The sequence below is a fragment of the Arachis duranensis genome, chromosome 4 (genome assembly GCF_000817695.3).
Source record: "Arachis duranensis cultivar V14167 chromosome 4, aradu.V14167.gnm2.J7QH, whole genome shotgun sequence".
NCBI classification, from domain to species: Eukaryota; Viridiplantae; Streptophyta; class Magnoliopsida; order Fabales; family Fabaceae; genus Arachis; species Arachis duranensis.
In genome coordinates, this window is record NC_029775.3 from 68,243,662 (window position 1) to 68,266,755 (window position 23,094).

At 30.3% G+C, this 23,094-nt stretch overlaps 1 protein-coding gene across 1 annotated transcript; it reads right to left on the bottom strand.

The window, feature by feature from the left end:
• Nucleotides 1–12,162: 12,162 nt before the first annotated feature.
• Nucleotides 12,163–17,327, bottom strand: LOC107484733 (probable protein phosphatase 2C 4). The gene is made up of 4 exons (XM_021140557.2): nucleotides 15,712–17,327; nucleotides 15,367–15,480; nucleotides 13,623–13,887; nucleotides 12,163–12,537 (listed from the first exon to the last, which is right to left on the bottom strand). The coding sequence occupies exons 1-4, from the start codon at nucleotides 17,041–17,043 to the stop codon at nucleotides 12,422–12,424; spliced, it is 1,827 nt and encodes a 608-aa protein (XP_020996216.1). The 5' UTR covers nucleotides 17,044–17,327; the 3' UTR covers nucleotides 12,163–12,421.
• Nucleotides 17,328–23,094: the final 5,767 nt, after the last annotated feature.

Genomic DNA, 23,094 nt, shown 5'->3' on the forward strand with positions numbered 1-23,094 from the left:
CATATAGCATCCAAATTCAACCTTCAAACCTTTCAAAATGGACCAAGAGGCCTCAGAAATTGCGAAGCACGTAATTCATTAATGAAATCACGTGTAGGGTCCTGTGCATACGCACACTTGGCTAAAAGTTGACCTGTGCATACGCACAGGTGGTCGTGCGCACGCACACATGGAAATTCCTTCTTGTGCGCATGCACGCTTGCTCGTGCACACGCACACTTTGCTGTGTGTGCTTTTTCTTGTTTTCTTCATGTTTTCTCCCTTGTACATGTTTTCTTCCACTTTTGGCTATCCATTCTTCCCCAACTGACCTGAAATCACTCAACAAATATGTCACGGCATCAAATGGAATAAAAGTGAAATTAAATTGCTCATTTAAGCATAAAAAACACATGTTTTCACATTTAGGATCAAATTAGGGACAAAACACAAAATTATGCTATTTTGGTGCTTAAATGTAGGTTTATGTGCTAGAATCTATCCAAATTGAGTCAAAATATATCATCAAATGTGGACTCATCAATAACATATATCATAGATCATACATACAGATAAATGTAATGTCATATATATATCATAAGTTTGCGTACAACCCTTCACATCTTGTTATTATACACATAATTAACACTCCAGGCCTTGGTCCATATAGAAAGCCCTAAGCTGGCACCCGAAACTAGCCTAATCAACTATATACATCCTATCCTCTCAGTGAGTCTAATAAAAAGCGAGAGACTAAAACACAAAAGTTAGGCTAACACAAAAAAACTCCCATAAGTCACATCCTCAGCTCCTAAGCATCAACTATTCTCGTTAGAAGAAATCACAATCACATCTGAACACTCCTCAGGATCCTCGTCCTCATCATCAGAAATATCAACAATCTCAGGAGGGGCCCTGGCACTCGTACTACTGGTCTTGCCAAAACTCGTCGGTCCACTAATGGAGGTGGTGTGTGTCTCTACAGGTGATGGCTCAGGCGAAGATACTAAGATATGCTCTACAAGAATATCCTCCTCAAGTATAGGCTCTGGTATATGCTCTTCCATAGGCTCAAGCTCAGGGTCCACCTGATCCTCAGGCTAATTGAGGTACTGATGAGGTACAGGTCCATCATGGAACGGATAAAACGGAGCATCCAAGGGGAGCCAATGCAACGGAAACTCATAAGGCATATCGGGGTTAAAGTGCGGAGTGTTAATCAGATGACGGAAGGGGTGGTCGGCAGAACGTACATACGGGTCCGAATCTCTGCAGCTACTATGTAAAACCTATGCTGTACAAGATCCTCATATATGTAGGGAGGGTCCATCTCATAAAACAGGACTCTGGTCTCCATCTAAAGGAGAGGAAGGAAAGGGGTAAGAACTGGGAGTTTTTAGTAGGGTTGGGGATAGTTAGTTAAGTCGGAATTATCACAGTTCAATTTAATTCACAGCCAATTATACAAGAATCACAGAGAAGCAACCAGTCACAATAATTCAGTATACAATTAAAGAATGCACAAAAAGAAGAAGACAATCACAATCAATTTCACATCATCAAGAAAAATGCAAATGTGCAGCAAGGATGATGCATGTCTATTCTATCGCAGGCCATGAGCTCATGTGTCAGTTGCCTACCCGCTCCCGACATTACCCGGACACAAGTCTCAAATATGGCTTTCCAGATGCATACATTGTGCATATAAGTCTTATGGCCAGACCGCATACAGTGTGACTTTTAAATGTATTGTAATATGCTTACATCTGGAAAATAATTCTCAGTGTGTGGGCGTTCCCACTATACATTTGGCACTAACGCCCAAACAAGATCGCATCTGCTCTCTTGTGGTAGACAGTCTTTCAAAGCATTTTCTTTATCTTTGTCCTCTGCTCTCCTGTGGTAGAGATCCCTTCAGTTAATACATTCTTTTCTTTTCTGTGCTATGCTCTCCTATGAAAGAGGTTCGTCAGATTCTTTTAATTTTTGTTCTCTGCTCTCCTGTGACAAAGATTTCTTTAATATTTTTCTTTCCTTTTCTTTTCTGTCTTCTTCTTTTCTTTCTTATCATTCCATACTATAAATTATCTTCGCACTATTCTCTCATTTTTTCGCTAAATATCTTATGGAAAAGAATTATAAAGTTTTTTAATTAAGTCTGTATTCTCTAAAGATTTTAAGATTACTCTACTTGTTTGCTTTATCATTAATAATACACATTATGATATTCTTACAAGATAATGTCTTTGATGAATAATAATTTTAATAATAATTTATTTTAATATAAATGAATAATTTAAAGAAATATTTAAAATAATATTTATTATCTTCTTTTAAAATTTTGTTTATAAAACCTTATATTTAAACTTTTATTAATTACTTTCTAAATCACGAACTTTTTAATATTCTATTTTTAACCTCAACATTTTATAAAATTAAATTTAAATCCTCACTATTTTCATATTTATAAAAATAACCCTGAACTTTACTTATTACCCAAAATACCCAAAAACTTATATAATTATAAATTTAACTTCATCTTTTTATAAAATTATATTTTTTACTCTAAAAAAAATAAAAAAAAAATAAAAAATCTTGGCTGTTCTCTTTACCCTAAACAAAACAAAACCTTCCTTTGTTTCTCATAAAAATTTCACTTGATATATAACTCCATTTTTTAGTTTTTCAATTACCGGCTCTGAGTAACTTTTATATAATCACTTAGTCATTGAACTTCCTAAAATTCTACTCAATAATAGACAATAAAAAAAGCCCAAATTTCATCATCAAAGCCACGTTTCCGCTGTCCCAAGGCTGGCTGAGACACACACTTACTAAAACACCAAGATTCCATAAAAGTTCAACATTAAAATTAAGCAAATTCAATCAAATTCTAACAACAATTAATTCAAACATCAACTTCACTTGTTAAATACAATTTAATCGGTGAAAATTTACCAAAATTTTACTTGCCTATGAAATTAAAATACTCGAAATTTCGAAGAAATTTTTTGATCGAGTTGCTAAAGAAAAAAATGTTAAAAATCATCTGTACTTTCTAAAATTTCAATTAACTAAATTTAAAGAGAAAAATACTACATTACCGTCAACTTCTATCAAACAAAAGTGAAATCATTGTGTAGAAAAAGAAAATACAAACATTTTAATCGGATTAATTTTTTTATTAGAATTACAGATCACAAAAAATTGAAGCCGAAATTTTAGTAGGAGTTACGATTTTCTCCATGCAAGTTTGGTCTCTCTCGCTTATCATATGAAAGAAAAAGAAATGAAGCCAATTGAAGATGATTATATGATTATATGACACTTAATGAATGAAACTAATGAGGTGTCATGGTTTTAGTTTGATCCACGTTTCCTTTCTTTCTTTTCTTTAACGTTTAATTATTCTGTTGGTCTTTATAGTTTTGCGAAATTTTTAATTAGGTTTCTATATTTTTTTTTAATTAGTTCTCTACGCCAATTTTTTTTTTCAATTAAATCTTTCTTAACAATAATTAGTTTAATTATATAGGGATTCTATTAAAAAATTAGTGCAGAAACTAAAATAAAAGAAAAAAAAAGTATAGGGACCCAATTAAAAATAAAATTTGGTGCAAAGACTCAATTAAAAGGAAAAAAAATATATAGAAATTTAATTAAAAATTTTGCAAAATTATAGAGATCAACAGAGTAATTAAACTTCTCTTTAATGGTTCGGGCTCAATGAAATAAAATGAAGAATGATAAGATTAACTAATGAAGTGGTTGATTGGTTAGGAAAGGGGTTATGTGTCAAGGTTTCGGTGTAATAGAGTCGGCGGTTCAAGTTATAAATTTTTCAAACGAATATTTATGAAAACTGAATATATTTAAACATAAGTATATATATAGGGTTAAATATATATGAGTTACTAATATAAATGACATTAGTAATTTGAGGATGAAAGATATTTGATGAAGTATTAGCAACTCTAAACTCATCAAAAAATACCGATAATTACTTATATGGTCGAATATCGAGCTTGATAATAATAATAATAATAATAATAATTATTATTATTATCTAAACTCTATTATAAGTAGAGCAAGTAAAATAAATAAATAACATAATAATGAAATTATATTACTATTTATTTTACTTTGGGTTCGAAGTCGACTTGTCAAAATAAAACTAATCACTTTAAAATATTATTTTGAGAAAATCTCGCGTTGGTGCAAAAATTGGAGTTGTTACAGTTGTTATTTTCAGAAGCAGGTTGCAACCCATCTCGATGAGTTTGTAGATGGTGACAGAGTGGAGGATGGCTCACTTTTGCCTTTTGTTTATTTTGCTTTAGTTATTATCTTACTTTTGATTATTCTACTTGTTGCCTTGCTTAAACTTTGAGAGATAGGATGTATTCATTTTAACTTTTAAAATTCTGTTGTATTTATTTTAACTAATTGGCCTAAATTTCGCGGGTTGTAACTAGGTTTTTTTTGGACATATTGTACACATATATCTTGTATCTATAATCTCTTTTCCTTACCTTTATGCTTTAGTTATCGTATCTGAACGATTTGCGTTTTTGTATCTTTATTTTTTGCGTCTTTGAGCTTTTATTCCTTTATTGAGCTTCTAGTTTATTATACTTCTTGATTATATATTATCGTATGAATTTTAAAATTATCGTGATGCTTTATTATTCGTTGCTTTACGGTTAAAAATAAGGCTTAGAGTGATAAGGTGTTACACTAATTGATATGAGCTTTTGATCTGCTAAATGTATAACATAAACAATTTTTTTCTACCAATGCCACTAGCTAATTTGTAATTTTGAACAAAAGATAATAAATTCCCAACCCATTATTATTTTATCAGAAATTTAAAAGTAAACACTTAATTTGATTCATGTCTATCATCACGAAGGATAAACTAATCCATAACCATAGAAATGGACTGGGTCAAATCAGTCTTTGTCTCCAAACACCATGAGACAACATGATCCTTCTATCTTGTACCTGTTAAGTCCTAAAGGAATTTGCCTATGTAGGATGTGAAGTTAGTATAATGGTCATCAATGAAGGTGGTATTGATGTAACACGAAAAAGGTGGGTCCGAATCGTGCTAAAATAATTTCTCTTGAAGCAATTGAACTACAAATGCTTATGAAGTCTTTGAACTTGCATGTAACAAAATATGTTAGCTTATAATTCAAGAGATCCTTTCATTAAATATTTGAAACAATTTCTAAGTTAAGGGAAAAACTATATGGTCAAAACTGATTTGTTTATACTACATTCTGAAAATGAAGAAAAGATCAAAAGATATCAAAAGAAAAGGTTAAAAGATTTAAGAATATAAATTTAGGGTAAAAGAGTCATTATGAAAAAATATAAAAACACAAAAAAATGCACCCAAATAGAAAAGAGAGCTAAGAATTAGAACTGAGAAGAGTGTAGAGCCCAAATATGTAACATAATAAAAATTAGTGTGAAAAATGAGCAAAAATATAATTAAAGATATAGGATAAAAATAGAAAATTAGAAGGTTTAGGGACAACAATGTAATTTTATAAAAGATTCGGGACAAAAAGGTAAATAAAATGAGGTTAAGGGAAAAATTATAATTTTAAAAAAATGTAGGAGTAAAATGAAAATTATGATAAACTAGAGACAAGAATGTAATTATGCTAAAGATTAGGGAATAAAAGTGTAATTTTGTTAAAGAATGTTAAAACGATTATAATAGTAAAAATCTGAGAATAAAATGGTAATTTAGAGTCCTAGTGGGATAAAATAGTATTTTTTTTATAAAATATTAGGATTAAAATGGTAACTTTTTTTAAAAGATCAGAGTTAAAATGGTAATTTAAAATCACAAGAGGTAAATAGTAATTATGTAAAAGTTCAAGGACATAATGATAATTTTATAAAAGATTAGGAGCATAATGGTAACTTTATAAAAATTTTAGGAGCAAAATGGCCATTTGAACAACGAAAGGCAAATTGGTCATTTCAAAAAAAGCCTATAGACAAAATGGTAGATTGATGTCACAGGAGTAAAAAGGTCATTTTAAGAAAAAGTGAGAGTTAAACTGTAACTCAGGATTCTACATGGCAGAATAGTATTTTTATGATAGAGTGAACGCAAAAGGATAATCTTAAAGAGAAATGGCATAAAAGTCATTTACATAAAAAAAGTTAAAGATAAAATAGTAAATTGAGAGATCAAGAACATAATTGTCATTTATCTAAAAGACCAAGGAAAGAATGAATTTTTTTTTCTAAAAGATTAAAGGCAAAAGCTTTGCAACAAAATGATAATGATTAAAAGCCTCCGAATGATAAACGAGTGATTCTGAATGATAAACTAATGACTCTAAAAGATGAATGAAAAATTGTATGCCTATAAGGATAAAAATAATGAAAGGCTAATGACAAAATGGTAATGTTTCTAAAACGATAAGGGCACAAAGGGTCCCTTGTAGAAAAACTAATGAACTTAATGGTAACATTTGGTGGAGAGACAGAGACTGAAAGACTAAGACTGGGAGACAGAAACTAAGAGATAGAGACAGAAATAAATTTTAGTATTCTGTTTGGTGCAAAGTGAGAGACAAAAATGAAAACAAGAATAAAACTCTAATTTAATTTGTACAAAAGGTAAAATTGGAATTAATTAATTGAAATGATAGTATTTTAGGTATAAAATGTTATTAAAGTTTCAGTTTCTGTCTCTAAAAATTTTAGTCCCATGTGTCTTCACTTTTTGGAGGTACTGAAATAGTGAAATTTTAAGGACAGAGACAGAAATTTTAGTACTAGTCTCTGAGTCAACAAACATGATACTGAATTTCAATCTTTCAGTCTCTGTCCCAGTACCTCAAAACAAACGCTACCAATGAGTTTCCTAAAAGGATAACGGCGTCAAGTGTCCTTTACTTAACGCAAATTATAATCCTACGAGTTTAGAGCTTAAGGATCAAGATAAAAATTCCTATACCGTAGAATGATTGTTTTGAATGCACACTATTTTCCAAGGTACATATTGTAATTCTCGTAAAATTAGTGAATAATTATTTAATAAATTAATTTTTAATAAAATAAATTAAAAATGTAAATTTTATAGTTTAATAAGATAGAACTAATTAAAATAAAAATTTTGACACTAATTTTAAAGAATTTAGCTCAAAATTAGATCAAACTAAACAAATCAAACCCGTATTGAGCCCAAGGCCCAACCCAAAAACTTAAAGAAGAATCATTTTTTTCCCCCATTCAGCAAAAACGCTGAAGCAAACTCAAGAACAAGAGAAAAGAGAATAAAATCCTTATATTGATTTCCAACCACCATATCTTTTCACTCCGAGCTCCGATCGCCGTACCGTTTACGGTCATGCGTCCACGATATCAAGCTCTACGAAAAGCTCGGTAACTAATTTCGGTAATAAATCTCATCCTTCATCTCAGCCTCTCAATTCCCTTGATTATCGAATTTTTGGGGATTTGGTTGTTGAAACTTGATATCTTAGAGTTTAGGCTCAAATTAAACTTGATGGATTAGCGGGTTTTGCTCATTTGAGGCATGGATAGGGTAAGGACTCTCTAAGCCTTGTGGATTCTTTGATTATTGTGTGTTAGGTATTGAAAATTTGTATATAAATGTGCTAATGTGCATAGGTAGTGTGTAATTGTGTTTTGGAGCAACATTGAGGAGATAGAAACTTGATTGGGTCATTGGATTGCTGAATTTTGGTGGTGAAGTTTGAGATCTTGCCTATTTGTGTTGCCTTGGATTATACGAGAAAATCGGCCAAGGTATGATTTTGGTTTCTCGTATTTAATATATAATGTCTTATAAAAATTTAGGCTAGATGACCATAGGATATGTTGGAATAAATGAATATGTTAAATGCTTAGTACCTTTGATGATAATTGTTGATATAGATTGAGTATTTGTGGGTGATTATTGTTTGTGATGAAAATAGGTTGAGCATTGGGTTAGTGATTGATGATGGTGATGAAAATGGAATACTATATGATGATTCAATGATGATTGTTAAGGTGTTAAGATTGAATATGTATATATGATGAATTAATGATAATATTGTTGGTTAATTGAGGAATTTATGTATGAGACTGTGTAATATTGAAGTGTGGTTGATTGTGGTAGGATGTGGAGATTGTGGTGCTGTAAATGGTATGTTATGGTGCTATTTGTATGAGTGGAGTGTTGGTATTGAGTTTGATTTTGGTGAAATTGGAGGTTTAAGCACTTTTGTGAAAATCTAATTTTTGACCGAACTTCAGAGAGTCATAACTCGCCTTTCAGACCCTAAATTATTTCAAACTTATTTCATATGAAAATTGGGTCCATGAAGTTTATGCCGAACGGATGAAAAATATTTTTAAATAAAAAAGTTATGCGCGTCGGAAGTTTGGAGTGCAAAACTGAAAATTTTGCAGCATTCAACATTTTTGCCAATCTGCAGATCTTGCGTACGCGACCACTGCACGCGACGCGACCACCCCTTTCGAGTTTGGCATCTTGCGTACGCGAGTAGGGTGCTTGCATACGCGAGCAGTGGTTTTTAAAGGGTTGCGTACGGGACCACCTGCACGCGACGCGACCAACCCTTCTAGGTTGGGCATCTCGCGTATGCAAGCAAGGAAAAATGCACGCCCACGCATATGCGTGAACCCTGTTTTTAGCAAACATAATTTTTTGTTTTAAAACCTCTATTTTTATTCTTTTAACCCTAGATCTTAATAGTATGCCCAATAATGAGATGAAGCTAGGAAAAGGTGATAACCTGGGGCTGAAGTAAGGTCGAAAAATGATAAATTATGTATGAAAAGTGCAAAGAAGTGAAGTATATGTGATGCCATGGCTATAAAGAATGATTGTGCAATGATTATGAATGGTTATGAATATTTTTGTGGCTTATGCACTCAATTTATCTGAGATACGAGTTTCCCTAAGTAAAGTACCGCCACCACGTGTTCTAGGTCGAGACTTGATACTCTGTTGACCCTACGTCATAAGGGTGACCGGGCACGTATAAATTTTCGGGAAGGATACCTCCAATAAGCATATTTTATATATGAGAAAAAAGTTATGCATAGACTCTTGGGGATGCGCGACGGGAGGACAGTCCAGGGTTTAGCAGCTAGACTTGTCGGGTCGGCTTGATAACCGACAGATAAGACTCATCAGCCATAAGACAGACATGCATCATATGCATATTGTTTGAATTGCTTGTTTGTGCATTATTTGGGAATGCCTAAATGAACTTACTATGTTAATTGTTATATTGTTACCTGCAGTACTTGTATTCTACCTGTGTTTGTCATTGTCTGCTTGGTTGTTTGTGCGGTTTCTCTGGTGTTAGAGGATTAGAGGAAAGGAGGAGGATCGAATGTTAGGTTTAAGTTTTGGTTGAGTTAGAAATCCTTAGAAAACCACCTTAATTTATGGTTTCTGTTTTAGTTCTTTAAGATTTTTAATCTGAGTGTCAGAGTTCTAAGATTGCCTCTGACTTTTTTCAAGACCTTATATCTTATGTATGCGGCACTTTACCATGCTGAGAACCCCCGGTTTTCATTCCATACGGATGTTTGTGTTTTTCAGATGCAAGTCGAGAGGCACCTCGCTAAGCGTCTGGAGTTCTGCAGCGAAGTGGATCTTTGGGATATTATTTTGTGTACTATTTGTATATGACTATATGTATGAAATTCTCCTAACAACTTGTTTTACTTTTGTACCTCTTAGAAGTGTATGGAGAACTAGGGTTGTATATAGGTATTTTGGGTTGTGTGTGCGTGTCCAGCCACCTCTATTTTACGACTTAAACATAAAGTTTTGTGTGGTAGGGTGTTACACACATATTAAGGCATCAAGCTCTGCGACCATTCGAGTGTCGGGCTTGAGTTATGATTTTATCCATCCCAATATGTAAGCTTAACGGATACAAATGGAAAGCCTTATTCGGGGCTTGTTCCCAGATAATATTAGGTTGCAAATAGTCAACCGACGTATGAGTTTATAGTCGGTGTAGGACAGACATGCAGCAAGATTTTTTGTGGCATATTCTTTGTGATTGTGCTCTATGACAATGCTATATGTTTGTGAAATGCTTGCCTCTAATTTTCTGTTATTGCTGATTGACTATTATGAGGTTAACCATGGTATTAAATATAAACAGTAATGAATGATGTAGAAGGGAACTAAGACTGTACTAGATTGAAAAGGATTGAAACTGTCATGGAATGAAAGAGACTAAAAACTGTAAACCTAAAGTAGAAATGATCGTGCATACAACTATCCCAACGCTAGAGACTTACTCTAGGACCGATATACGAAATGTTTTCCTTCGTTAGTACCATGCTAGGAATTGTTGGTTCTCACCCCTCCCCCTTCCTTCATTGTTCCTACAGATGGAGCCGACAGTAACATTGGATGAGATTACGAAGCTTCCTTTCTGTTACGATCCAGACTATAAAATACGTTTTGCGCTTTAAAGACACCCGATACTATGTGATGCTTTGGAGGCTAGAGTATTTTTCCTGTCCTTGTTAGAATTCTTCTCGAGAAGTAGGACTTATTGTTTCCTTGTTAGCCTAGGTACCAAACTAGAGCTTTTTGAATGAGTCAAAACCTGAGGCCACATATATTTGTAAGAGTCTATAGTATATATATAATGTAATATATCGAAGGTGTGTCAAGGTTCACATGACTGATGTTATTCCCTTGATGTATATATGAAGTCCTAGCCTGTAATATGAATGTCCACAAAGCTTAACAAAAGCCGATATTCAATAACATTTACGTTTATGATTAGTACAACAAGCTAATATGAATATATATTAAATAAAGAGTCTAGATTCCCATAAACTGATAGATAACTAGCCTCCTAGTATTAGCATTGGTCTTGACATGCTAAGAATTGGGTCATTACAATTAGAATAAATGTAGAATAGGTATTATTTTTATTGAGCATTCTCATACTACAACTTTAACTACACTGAACAAAAGTAAAATCTAAGATCTTTAAATATTATTTCTTCAAGCCTTCTTAAGTCTACGAAGTGATTTAGATTAGATTTTTCACGAACATAAGAACCTTAAATATTCTACTTACCTTTTCTGTCAAACACTCAAATTGGATACCCACCAATCTAAAAACTTTAGATATTGTTGTCTCAAACTTTCAAAGCAAAAAAGTGACTCAAATTAGATACATCACCAACCAGAAAAATTTTGATATTTTACTAATTATTTTAGGCACCACTTACACTAGATACTTTACTAATCTAATAACTTTAAATAATATTTCTTTAATCTTTTTTAAACTAAGAAGTGACTCGGATTAGATATCCCACTAACCTAAAATTTTTAAATATTTTATATTAACTGTTTTAAGTAAGACTTAAACTAGATTATAGTATAATCTAAAGATTTTAAAGATTACTACTAAATCAAATTATAATGAGAATTGTTCATTGAAATAAAAGATTTAACATACACATATAATAATAAAAGGTCAAAATATTTTAAGATTAGACACTTTTAATATTTTGATAACTTTATCTTAAAACTTTTACAAAGACACTCATGTTTTATGAATGTTATTTGATTGAATATACGAACAAATCCTTAAATAAAATGTGAAATAACAAAGTGAAATTTACCTAATTTATAATATTTTTATCTTTTAAAAAATAATATAACTTAATAGTAGAAAAACAGCTAGACAAGTACGATAGGTTCTAGCTACTATATTCATAATAAAAATGAGTTTCACTAATAAATTTATCTAAAATAAATTTACTATTTATATATCCTGTTAACTTCTACATTGAGTCTAAAAAAATTATATATTAAACTTTACACGATCTTCCTTAGCTGACACCAAATAGCAACAAAACAATTGGAAAATGTCAGAGTAGTTTACTTTTCTGCAAACTAACAAAGAACAATAAAATCAACATCAATTCGGTATAGGGCCATATATTATATTTTATATAACAGATCTCTACCTTGATGAATTTGAAATAAAAGGGACAAATTTCTTTCAGTATCAACCTCTTATTGACTGATTATACCTTCTCATATCAACTAATTTCTGGTTCTGATCTCCTTGAAAATTTGTTGTATATAGTTTGATTTTTCCGTTAATCCCTTGCAATATGTAGAGGTTCGCGAAAAAAACAGAACTCGTCCTTCCTTTTTAAACAACTGTGAACTGTCTACAAGTAAATATATGAACTGATAGCTCTTATCTTCCGCTGGCTATGCCTAATTTTGACTATTTGATGTTACATCTTAAAAAAGAAACAAAAAACAAAAAAAAATATCAAATCGGGAGAGAAAATAAAAGGAATCTGCTAAAACTCTCGGTATTAGTGTAGTTAGTCACTTAGTTGTTAATTATACCATTTGTTTTATGTGAATATTTTATACTGTCGAACGCCATATTTTTCCCTCCAAAGAGATTATGACAATAGAAATGTCATCATGGTAAAGTCGTGTTTCTCCTTGTGGGATATCAAGCAACTCATGGAAATTCATACCTGCACCATTAAAAATAAAAAGTCAAACTATAACTTGCTTTCTTCAAGTGCATTTGAGAAGAGCATTCATTAGTAAAAGCTAAATAAATAAACAATAAGAGTTGAACAATTTTATATTTTTCTAAGTACTTTCTTAATTCTTAAATAAAATAAAGAGTTAGTTACATACATTTAATGTTTTTATTTTCTTTTAAAAAATCCAAATTTTCTTTCTTTAAAAATTAAGATGATTTTGTAGTCAAAAGTGTAGACACTAACATTTTAATAACCATCAATTTTGTAAGAAAAAATAGATAAGATTGATAATTTTTTTTTGAATAAATAGACAAAAATACACACAAAAAGTATAAAAATAACAAACATATACACACAAAAATTTTAAAATAGCCAAATATATCTCAAAAAATGTTTAGGCAAGTAAAATTTGATTTTTTTTTTACTTATTTGACATAAAATTAAAATTATATATTTTGTAATCACCCAAATCTCGATATAACAGTTCAAAAAATTATTTTTAGTTTGTTTAACTAAATCCTTCACAACTGACAGAAAGTTTTGACTTGGTTAAACATTTTTTGGAGTGCATTAGTTATTTTGAAATCTTTTGGGTGTACTTTTTATTTTCCTTTATACTTTTTCATGTGTATTTTTGTCTTTTTATTTGTTTATTGATAATGAGAAGATTGATAATTGAGATATTCATGTTAAACATTGACACATGAAAATAAGTTTAAGTAATAGGTATTATTATTATTATCGGTAATGTTAAGAAAATAAAAAAAATAATAAAAAATTATCTTATTTAACATTCATTAATTATTAAATAAAACAAATTTTAGCTGTTTTTGACTCATTCTTTTTTTATTATCAAACATCTCCATATTTCTTATTAAAAGAACTCTTTATTCAAAAAAAGTATATCATTATTAATTTAAAAAGGTATGTTAGGTGAATTTATTTTGAGACAGCTTAATAACACATCTTTTTTCTAGCATTGATTTTAGCAGATATATTAAATGAATCGTTACGATGTCTTTTGTAAATCTAATGCAAGAAACATAGCTAGTAAACAAGGTGCCTTTTACCAGCTTTTTTGGCTGCTCTGTGCAGTGTTTCTTCAATGAGAAGTTGTGCAGGATCTATGTCTGGGAACATAGTGATGAAATAGTCCACTTTAAAAATTGCTTCTTCATTGGTGAAGTATTGAAAAATTCCATCAGAAGAGAGTAAGAGGAATTTGTCATTTGGACCGAGCCTATGGTGGTGGAGTGAAGGGCAGCATGTAATGTATGGGGAGTCTCCAATGTAGTTCACTTTGAATGTCTCCAACACTGCATTGTTTTGTTTAGGCTACAAAATTAAGAAGTTGGTGAAGTGGCTGGTTAGCAAATAATCAAGAAAATTAAAGACTAATTTAATTAGTTGAAAGTTGAAAACATTTTACGCGATCGTTCATCTATTTTTTTAGATGACCATTCGCGTAGTTAGGGGTAGATTTACTCTTATGAGCGTAGTGACAAGCGTCCCACTACAATTTGAAATTTTATTGAGTAGTATATAATAATAATATTTATTTACCCCCACTAAATTATTAAATTTGAGCTCAAAATAATTTTTATTCAACTTTCGACACTTAATAATCAATTTGAGAACTTCATATTAGATGTTCATTATAATGATCAATTTTCAAATTTAAATAAGATTAGTGTTATTTCTTAGAAATCGACTCGAAAGACTCCATTTGTGTTTCTTCTTTTGAAATTAGCTTTAGTTTTTTTTTCATAATAACTGCACTAATTCAACGAACTTTTTTAATTATGAATATCATCAAGAGCTAATTGTATGAAAGTTAAGTTTTAAATGATTGTTTAACGACATATACAAAATATAAAAAATATTTAAATTTTTATTTTAGTATTTTAATTTGTAATTATATATTTTGAAACCTAATCATATTTTACAATAATAAAATATAATTATAACAACAATTATGTTACGTATACATAAAATAATCACTTGTACAAAATAAATCTTAAAATACAAATTTTAAAATACAAAATATACGTTAAAAATAAGTTAAATAATATATGTATTTATACACAAATTTATAGTTGATAATTTGATAGCTAATTTTTTATTTAAACGTAATATTTTTATTATAAAATTCATCATCATGTTATATATATTTCACTTTCACTATCAAAATTTTCTGGATCTGTCACTATATATAATCAATATAAAAAACAATTATTTTTATTGAAATAACACTCAATAATTAGATGCTAATGTAAAACTATTTTATACTAATAATGTATTAAAATTAAATTCTAGTTTTGAATCTAAATTTTTGAAAGTTGATGATAAGTCTTACAAATTATGATAGCTAAAACACATAATCAATATTATAACATATATAATAGAAATGTGTTTGATAATCTGTTTGTATAGAAACTATAGAAATAAGAAATGAAGATGAAATATTAAAGAAAATTTTTTATATAGTTTCTATTATCCTTAATTTTTTGTGAATAAAAATTTTTAAACAAATATTATTTTAAAATAAAGATATTTTGCTGTTCAATATCTTTGTATATCTCTCCCAAAAATTATTACCAAATGGAGTCTTAAAATTTAGGAAAATATACACTTCTTAATTTATGAATGAAGTAATGTAAGAAATTAAATATGAATATCAAATTACTGAATTTAAATTGTGGTAAAGCAAACGGTTAATCATATTGATTTTGCAACTTCTATAAAATATATATATCCTATTATCTTAATTTAAGAGTGATTAACTTCTTACTTTACTACTTTATCCCAAATTACCTGCTTAAGGAAGCCGGCTCCAAAAGCCCTTGTGACATTCAAGTAACCTTTAACCCTTCCTTTAGTTACAGCAGAAGGGTCATCTGGATGCTCCCTCCATATTCTACGAACCTCCTGAGATACATAACAATTCTTAACTGGCTAGTCTCATGAACTTGTGATTCTTCCAACAAGCATAGCTTTTCAGATCATTTTTATTTTCAATGTTTCACGTGTTTAAAAGTTTGCAGAAAAATAAAATAACTAGTGAAAAATACAAAATCTAGAGTAATGCTAGGTAACTAGCTTTTTCTGTTGGTTAATATTAATTAATTTTTCGTATAATTTTTGTATTAGAAAACTTACCTCTTTGACATGAGTGCTATGCTCCATAGTAAGCTGAAGAGAATTCCCATTATGAGTTGCCAACACAGCTCGGCTATCTCCAACATTCATCAAGTACACATCTTCCCCCTTCATCAACATAACCAACACACAAGAACCCATCATAGCCAACACCGGATTTTGAGCTATCATCTCATCTGAACTCTTAAGAAACGCAGCCTCCGTTATCCTCAGCGCCTTTGAAAGACCTTGCAAAACATCCCACTCACTCAATTTCGCATTCTCAAGAATCATTTTAGCCTCCACCATGTTTTCTATGTTCAGTTTCACCTCTTTCTTGCAATTTCTGCTATTCCTTCTCTCTACTTTCAAGTTTCCATTTCCTATTGGATTGTTTTCTTTATTGAAACTTGAGGAAGAATAAGAACCACCATCCACCAACGATTTGGAACCTTGACAACCCAGTATCTTCTTGAGTTCTTCATAAACAGCATAAAACAAATTGTTCAGAAGATAGTCAGTGGCATCAGGACCATTGAATCCATCGTAAATCCCAACATAAATCCACCCATGATCCTCGCAAATCACGATATGTAAACGATCCTCGCCAGCTCTACCATGAGCCCAATGCAAGTTCTGACAGCCCTTTGACAAATTACACTTATCATCGTCATCATCATCATCATCATCAACAACAACAACGTTATGAAACTTTGGTTCATCACTCAAATTTGTGCTACAACCCACTCTGGCGTTAGCATTCCCGTTGTTCTTGAAAATCGGTCTCTTCTCCTTGGGGAGAAACGATCCACTCAGCAACTTCTTCAAACTTCGCCCACATGTTTTGTTATTGGCATGTTCATAACCATAAGCTTTCTCATCACCTAATTGACCGTTCGAGACACGATTATTCAACGGGCTCTTTGGAAAGGTATGAATAAAGAATCCATCAGCAGGAGAGTGTTGTTGCGGTTGCAGAGGCACCATTATTGAGGTTGTCATGGTTGTGGAAGCGAAGGAACCTGAACTCTCAAATGAAGCAGAGGAATCCAAAGCTGTCTCTTGCTGAACAGAATCATCAAGGCAGGTCGAAGGCGTTGACGACGTGTTTGCACTCACGGTGGCCCCGGACACAGACCGGAAAGTAACGAAGGTGGCGTTGCCGTCCGAAAACACATTGCCGCCGCCGCCACGGGAGAAGTGAGAATTGTCTGGTCTCACATAGCAGATGGAGTCTCCAAGAGCTTTGTCATGTGAATCGGAGAGGAAGGTTATCCCGTTGTCGAATCTGCCGGAGATTTCTCCGGCAGTGTCGGAGGAGCAGACGCAGAGTTTACCCATTCGGTTACCCATTGGAAGATGGACAGTGCTACCAAACAATGGGTTTCAATTCAAGCTTTGAGTTTCTTCTGTGGATCTCAATGGTGCATTGGCGCTAATGAAAAAATCGAGAGCAGAGGGAAGAAGAACAGAACAGAACAGAACAGAGTTGAAGTAATGAAGTTGGAAGCAAAAAACCGCATCGGGTGAGAGGAGGGAAATAAAGAGGTGTTGACTTTATTGCAGTTTTTACGATTTTCCTAGGGGCCATCTTTTATCATTTTCAGCGAAAAAATATAAATTGATTAGTGTTTACTTAAATATAGAACAAATATAAAAAAGTTATTGAGCAATTAATATTTTTATTTTTCTTTTAGAAAAGTTGACTATCAGTTTGAGTTAAATGCTTGAGAAGCAGTTTCGTTTTGTTTTTGACTTTTTGTTTTCTATTCTTGGGGGCGTTGAAATGTGAGAGGAGAAAGGTTTCAGGGGATGATGCATGGTGCACTTTTAAATTTGAAATAGGAGTAGAAGTTAATTTTGTCATTTGACTTTTGCAAGAGTTCAGCATAGAAATTGATTTGGCATTGACAAGCATTTAATGAAGAATTTTAATGTTATGTTATGATTCATTCATTTTAGGATAATTTTATTTGTTGATAAAAATTTTTTTAAAAATATTATTTAAAATAATTTTTAAATTTGATAAAAATAATTAATACTTATATTTTTTTAGTGACAAAAATATTTTTGTATTTAGCAAACGACTTATTCATTTAATCTAAAAATTTTTTATCAACATTTGAATAAATATTTAGAAAATACACAAAAAAATCGAAACAAAATTTAATCGCTAAATTTTTCTTTTTAGTTTTCAAAAGGATAGGGTAATTTATAATAAAAAAAAATTAAAAAATTTACTTGACATAAAATTACTAACTTTAAAATTTTCTAATAATAATTATAAAAATTTACATCAAAATTTAATCTTTAAAGTATTTTTTATAATATATATTTGGTGTTTAGTTCTTTTTGTCGAGTTTTTAAATTTTTCGAAAACTTACTTATCATTAATATCTTTTTGAATTTTTTGGTCCACAATATAAACTTTCAGATAACATTTTAGTAATTTACTCTTTTAGAATTTTATAAATTTAGATGATTAATATTTTTTATTTATTTCTCTCCTATTTTTTTACTAACATACACAACTAGAAAATGGTTTAATACAGACAGATTTACAGACATATTTAATCTTTATTACAGATGGATTTTTGGTTACCGACGGATTTTGTCCCTCTGTAAAAGTCCCGTAAAAAATTATTTACCGACGAATTTTTTTCCGTTAGAAAATTACCGACAGATTTTTACTAGTTACCGACGGATTTTTCATCTGTAATTACAAACGGATTTTCAGATGGATTTTCCGTCTGTAATTACAGACAGATTTTTCGACAGATTTTTCGTCCGTAATTTGAACTTTGGAAAATCATCTCACAATCTGATTACAGACAGAAAATTTGTCTGTAAATCCGTCAGTAAGGTAAAATATAATTTTTTTTATTTTTCTAATTACAAAATAAACTTGTTTTCATACAAAATAAATATAAATTTAATACAAATTTTTATCTAATTTGTATTCGAATATTTATAATATTTCAAAAAATAAATAAATTCATCGTATTATTAAACTAAAAGAAAAGTACTATAACAAGCAAGTCAATATAATTCAAAACATAAACAAAATGTATTGATCATCAATTATAATTCCTAGTATATTGTTCAACCATACTAAAACTATCAACTATAGTCTTCAATGTCATCTTCATCCTCATCATCATCATAGTCTTTTAGTGCATTCCTGATGTGTCATGCCAGTGCCAGCATTATCCATTCCTGAGGGCTTATATATTTGGGGTAAACCAAGTCCTACATATACAAAAAACATAATCGATTCAAACTGAAAAAAAATAAAAACAACTTTTTTTTTTCAGGGACTATTTTCAAGTTACTACTCACACCAAAAGACCATTCTTCAGTAAGAGATATGATCTAATTAAATAACCTCCCATTATATAAATTAAAAAAAAGTATAGATATTTATATATGCAGCTATGCAGGCTATTAAGAGATATGATAATGTATTATTATTGTAGCAAGAAATCAAAAGTGATGAATAAAATATTTATATATCCTAGTTTGTATTATTCAATTTTAATTACATCAACTTAGTTTGTATTTTAATAAAGAATTAGCACCCAGAGTCTATAAATGTGTATCTTGCACTTAGAGCAAAGTTAGACCTAAGATTTTGAGATTAATTAGACAGAGAAATCAATCTTTGCTGAAGTTCAACAGCCTTGATTGATCTAGCATACTAACTTATTTGGATAAGCTTTGGTTCAATATCTATGTTCTAGGGTTGTACATTTAAAATCCAAAATGTGGTTAACCTGTTAAAATTTCCTAAATAGTATTTTCAATTGTAAGCTGTTTTCAATCTTCTCCAATTTGGATTGAAGAAAATCTCAAATAATTATTAATATTTGAGTCTTGTACCTGTGCTATACTCAGATAATCATGGTCTTCTGGTCACTATATGAAGATGACCACACAAAATTTAAAGATAATATAGAATTTTACAACAAAATTAACATTCATGAAGGAAATAAATTTATTTATGGCTCTTTTCTAATTATAAATAATAACAAGGCTTAAGAAAAAAATTAATGTCATCATTTTTATTAACTAAACCATAATATTAGATAGTTGATAGTTTCATAAGCGAAAATTGTTAAGTAATAACGTAAAATTAACAACAAACAAGCAATAAAGATTCATAAAAAATCTATTATATATTACTAATTTTATAATTAAAATAAATCACATATTATATTCTCATCTATTATATTTATTATTTATTCTATTATATAAAAATCAAGTTTCTGTGCACTTAATGATGGAGCTGACGTGACATGCTTCTGAGAGTGTTTAGCAGTTTATTTTTTTTAATACATTAAATACAATTTATTATGATAAATTAACTATATCAACTAATTGATTTGATTAGATATTTAAATATTATATAATTTATTATAATTTATATCAATTTGATTTAGTAGTATTTTCTAATTTATTTCTTTTAATTTTTTGTGAGTATTATTTATTTATTTTTTAATTTATTAAACCAAATTCATAATACTAATTATATGTATTAATTAATTAATTTGATTAATTTATTGATCATTAAAATAATAAATCTATGAATAAAATAGACAATCGAGATATTTTTTTACTAATAATTAAATCAAATCAAATCATATATATTGAGCTAAATTCAAGTAATGTGAATTAAGGGCTAAACTAAAATAAGATGATTTTTTACTTATTCAAATTGAATACAATAAATACAAATTAATTTTGTTAGATAATCATGGTCTTCTAGTCTTCTTCTTCTATATATAGATAGCCACACAAAATTATAAAAATCATCATTTTTATCGTTTTTGCTATTTCAACTCTTTTTTTATTTTTCTTTTTTTTCTTTAGGTGTAATTTCTTTTATGTATAAATGTACTCAAAATGAGAAGGCATAGATGAGTGTTTCATTAATTGTTTGGTTAATGAATACTATAGCCCAAAAATATCCCAATTTAATAATTCTACTGCTATTGATGGAAGTTAAATCTGTAGTAATTCAGGATGACCATGATAATTTTTATAGTATTGAATAAAAGAATATTTGTTAACATGAATATACCCATTGTAATTAATTTTTTTTTCAATCTATTATCTTTTACCTAACAAATAATATCCATGTTGAATATATTATTTTCATCAGAAGCCACACATAATTGATTGATAATTTTATATATAAAAATACTTCTGTGGTAACTAAACAGCGTATTGTTAATTCGCTAAAGTTAATTCTCCTATGATTATACCAATGTATAGTATTATTAGATAAAAATTGATTAGATTACATTTATTTCCAATGAGGTGAGCGAGCTTTTAGGCCTAATCACGGTTAGAATTAAGGAAGGTTAGAAAAATGCTAACAATACGAATATTTTTTATTTTTAATACCCAATAATAAATATATAAATTAAAACAAGCCTAGGTTCTTAACTAATCCATATAAGATTTAAATTTGCTAAACTCTCAACTCTATCAACTACCTCTAGCCTCAATTTTTTCCATATATCATCATCTTTAACCTCAATCTTAAGATTTCTTAGTTCAGTAGGATCAATCACAAACACAATCTGAATACAAGGCAATCAGAAATAAACATAACTAGAACAAGTAGTACAACTAGCAGTTAAACAGAATTACTCATATAGGCAAACCAAAAATAATTATGCATAGTTGCATACTCAAACAATATAAAACAAATGCACATGATTCATGTCTGTCCTACTGGCCGTGAGCTCACGTATTGGTTAAAGTGCCAGACTCGACACATCCGATAGCTAACCCCGACATTGTCTCTTTGCTGTGCATCTCTAGGAGGAATAAATTTCAAAAAATAATGCTCTACCACCTTCTCTTGGAGGTATTCAGGAGGGTAATGTTCTAAGAAAAAGTACCCTACCACCTTGTTATGGAGGTCGTGCCATATAAAACAAAGGATTATTGCATTTTCAACTTGTAAACAGAGAAAATGTGGGCGAGATCTCCATCTCCATATCACACCACAACTACAAGCAAACAGGATAAAGCCACCATCCTTACTCGGTACAGGTGCCACAATAATACGCAAATGGAACGAAATCCACATCATTCCCAGTTCAATTTTCATATCACATTCAATCATATCACCAAGTCAATCAATTTCATAAGTTATAATCTGTAGTAACCCCATTCGTTTATCAAAATAGTCAATCTCATTATTCTGTGAGTGGGACTAAGCTACTGTCCTCACCATGGGCGGGATGAACTACTATTCCTATAACATTTTCATCAGGTTAACCAAGTTTTTATCCAAAAATTTAATTTATTATATTCTTCCCCAGTATATTCAAAGCTTAAAATTGGTTATTCGACTCCATACGGAGGTTATAAGGGGTCACAAACTTGTCGAAAGGGCTAAATGGTTTAAAAACAACATTTCAGTAAAATCAGGGGAGTGGTGCGTAGCATGGCTCGTGCATACGCGTGAAACCTAGTTCGGTTCTCGCAAGAAGTTGGCATCGTGAGTACGCATGTCTTGTGCATACGCACAAGAGTTTAATCATGTGTATTGATACGGGATTTTACAATCTCGCATAACTATCGGTAAGTGCCCTAGGTCTATCAAGTAATAAACTCACGGTGAGTGAGTGTCGATCCCATGATGATTAAAGAATTAAGCAAGAAATATTTGATTGAGTATTCTAGTCATACAATCCATTATTTGATGATGAACATCTGATAATAGAAGCATGTAATTTAAATGACTTGAGGAATAAGAAATTGAAAAAAAAAGTAAATAATGTAAATGTAAATTGCTTGAAATTTAAAGTAAAAAAAAAGTAAATAACGTAAATGTAAATTTCTTGAAATTTAAAGTGCAAGAATGTGAATAACGAAAATGTAAATTGCAAGAAGAGTAAAGTGTTGAGAATGTGAATTGTAAGTAATTAAAATAGAGAAGAATAAGAAGGAGTAAAAGACAAGAATTAAAGGAAACAACTCAATAAAGAAAATGTAACCAAGCTTATAATTTACAATGAATTAAAAACAAGAAAGTAAACGACGTGAATCTTAAATTGCAAGAATTAAAAGGGATTGGGGAGTTAAGATGAAGAAACTATTGAAGATTAGAGATATGGGCATCTCTGGATCAATGTGTGCTATTTCACCTTCTTTCATGCAATTTTAATCTCAAACAAATCTTAAGTAATCAAATCCCAATCTCTTGGTGATTTGATTTCTCTTAACTCAATCAATTACTAATTCCTAGATCAATTTCTCAAGAAAAGAGGTGAAGTGTTACATGATACAAGTGGTCTATAGTAATTGCTATTTATGCTAGCTTGTTAAGTCTGTTACGTTTCCACTTGCCTTCCTTAGTTAGCCATAATTAGTTGTGTCAAGTTGTAT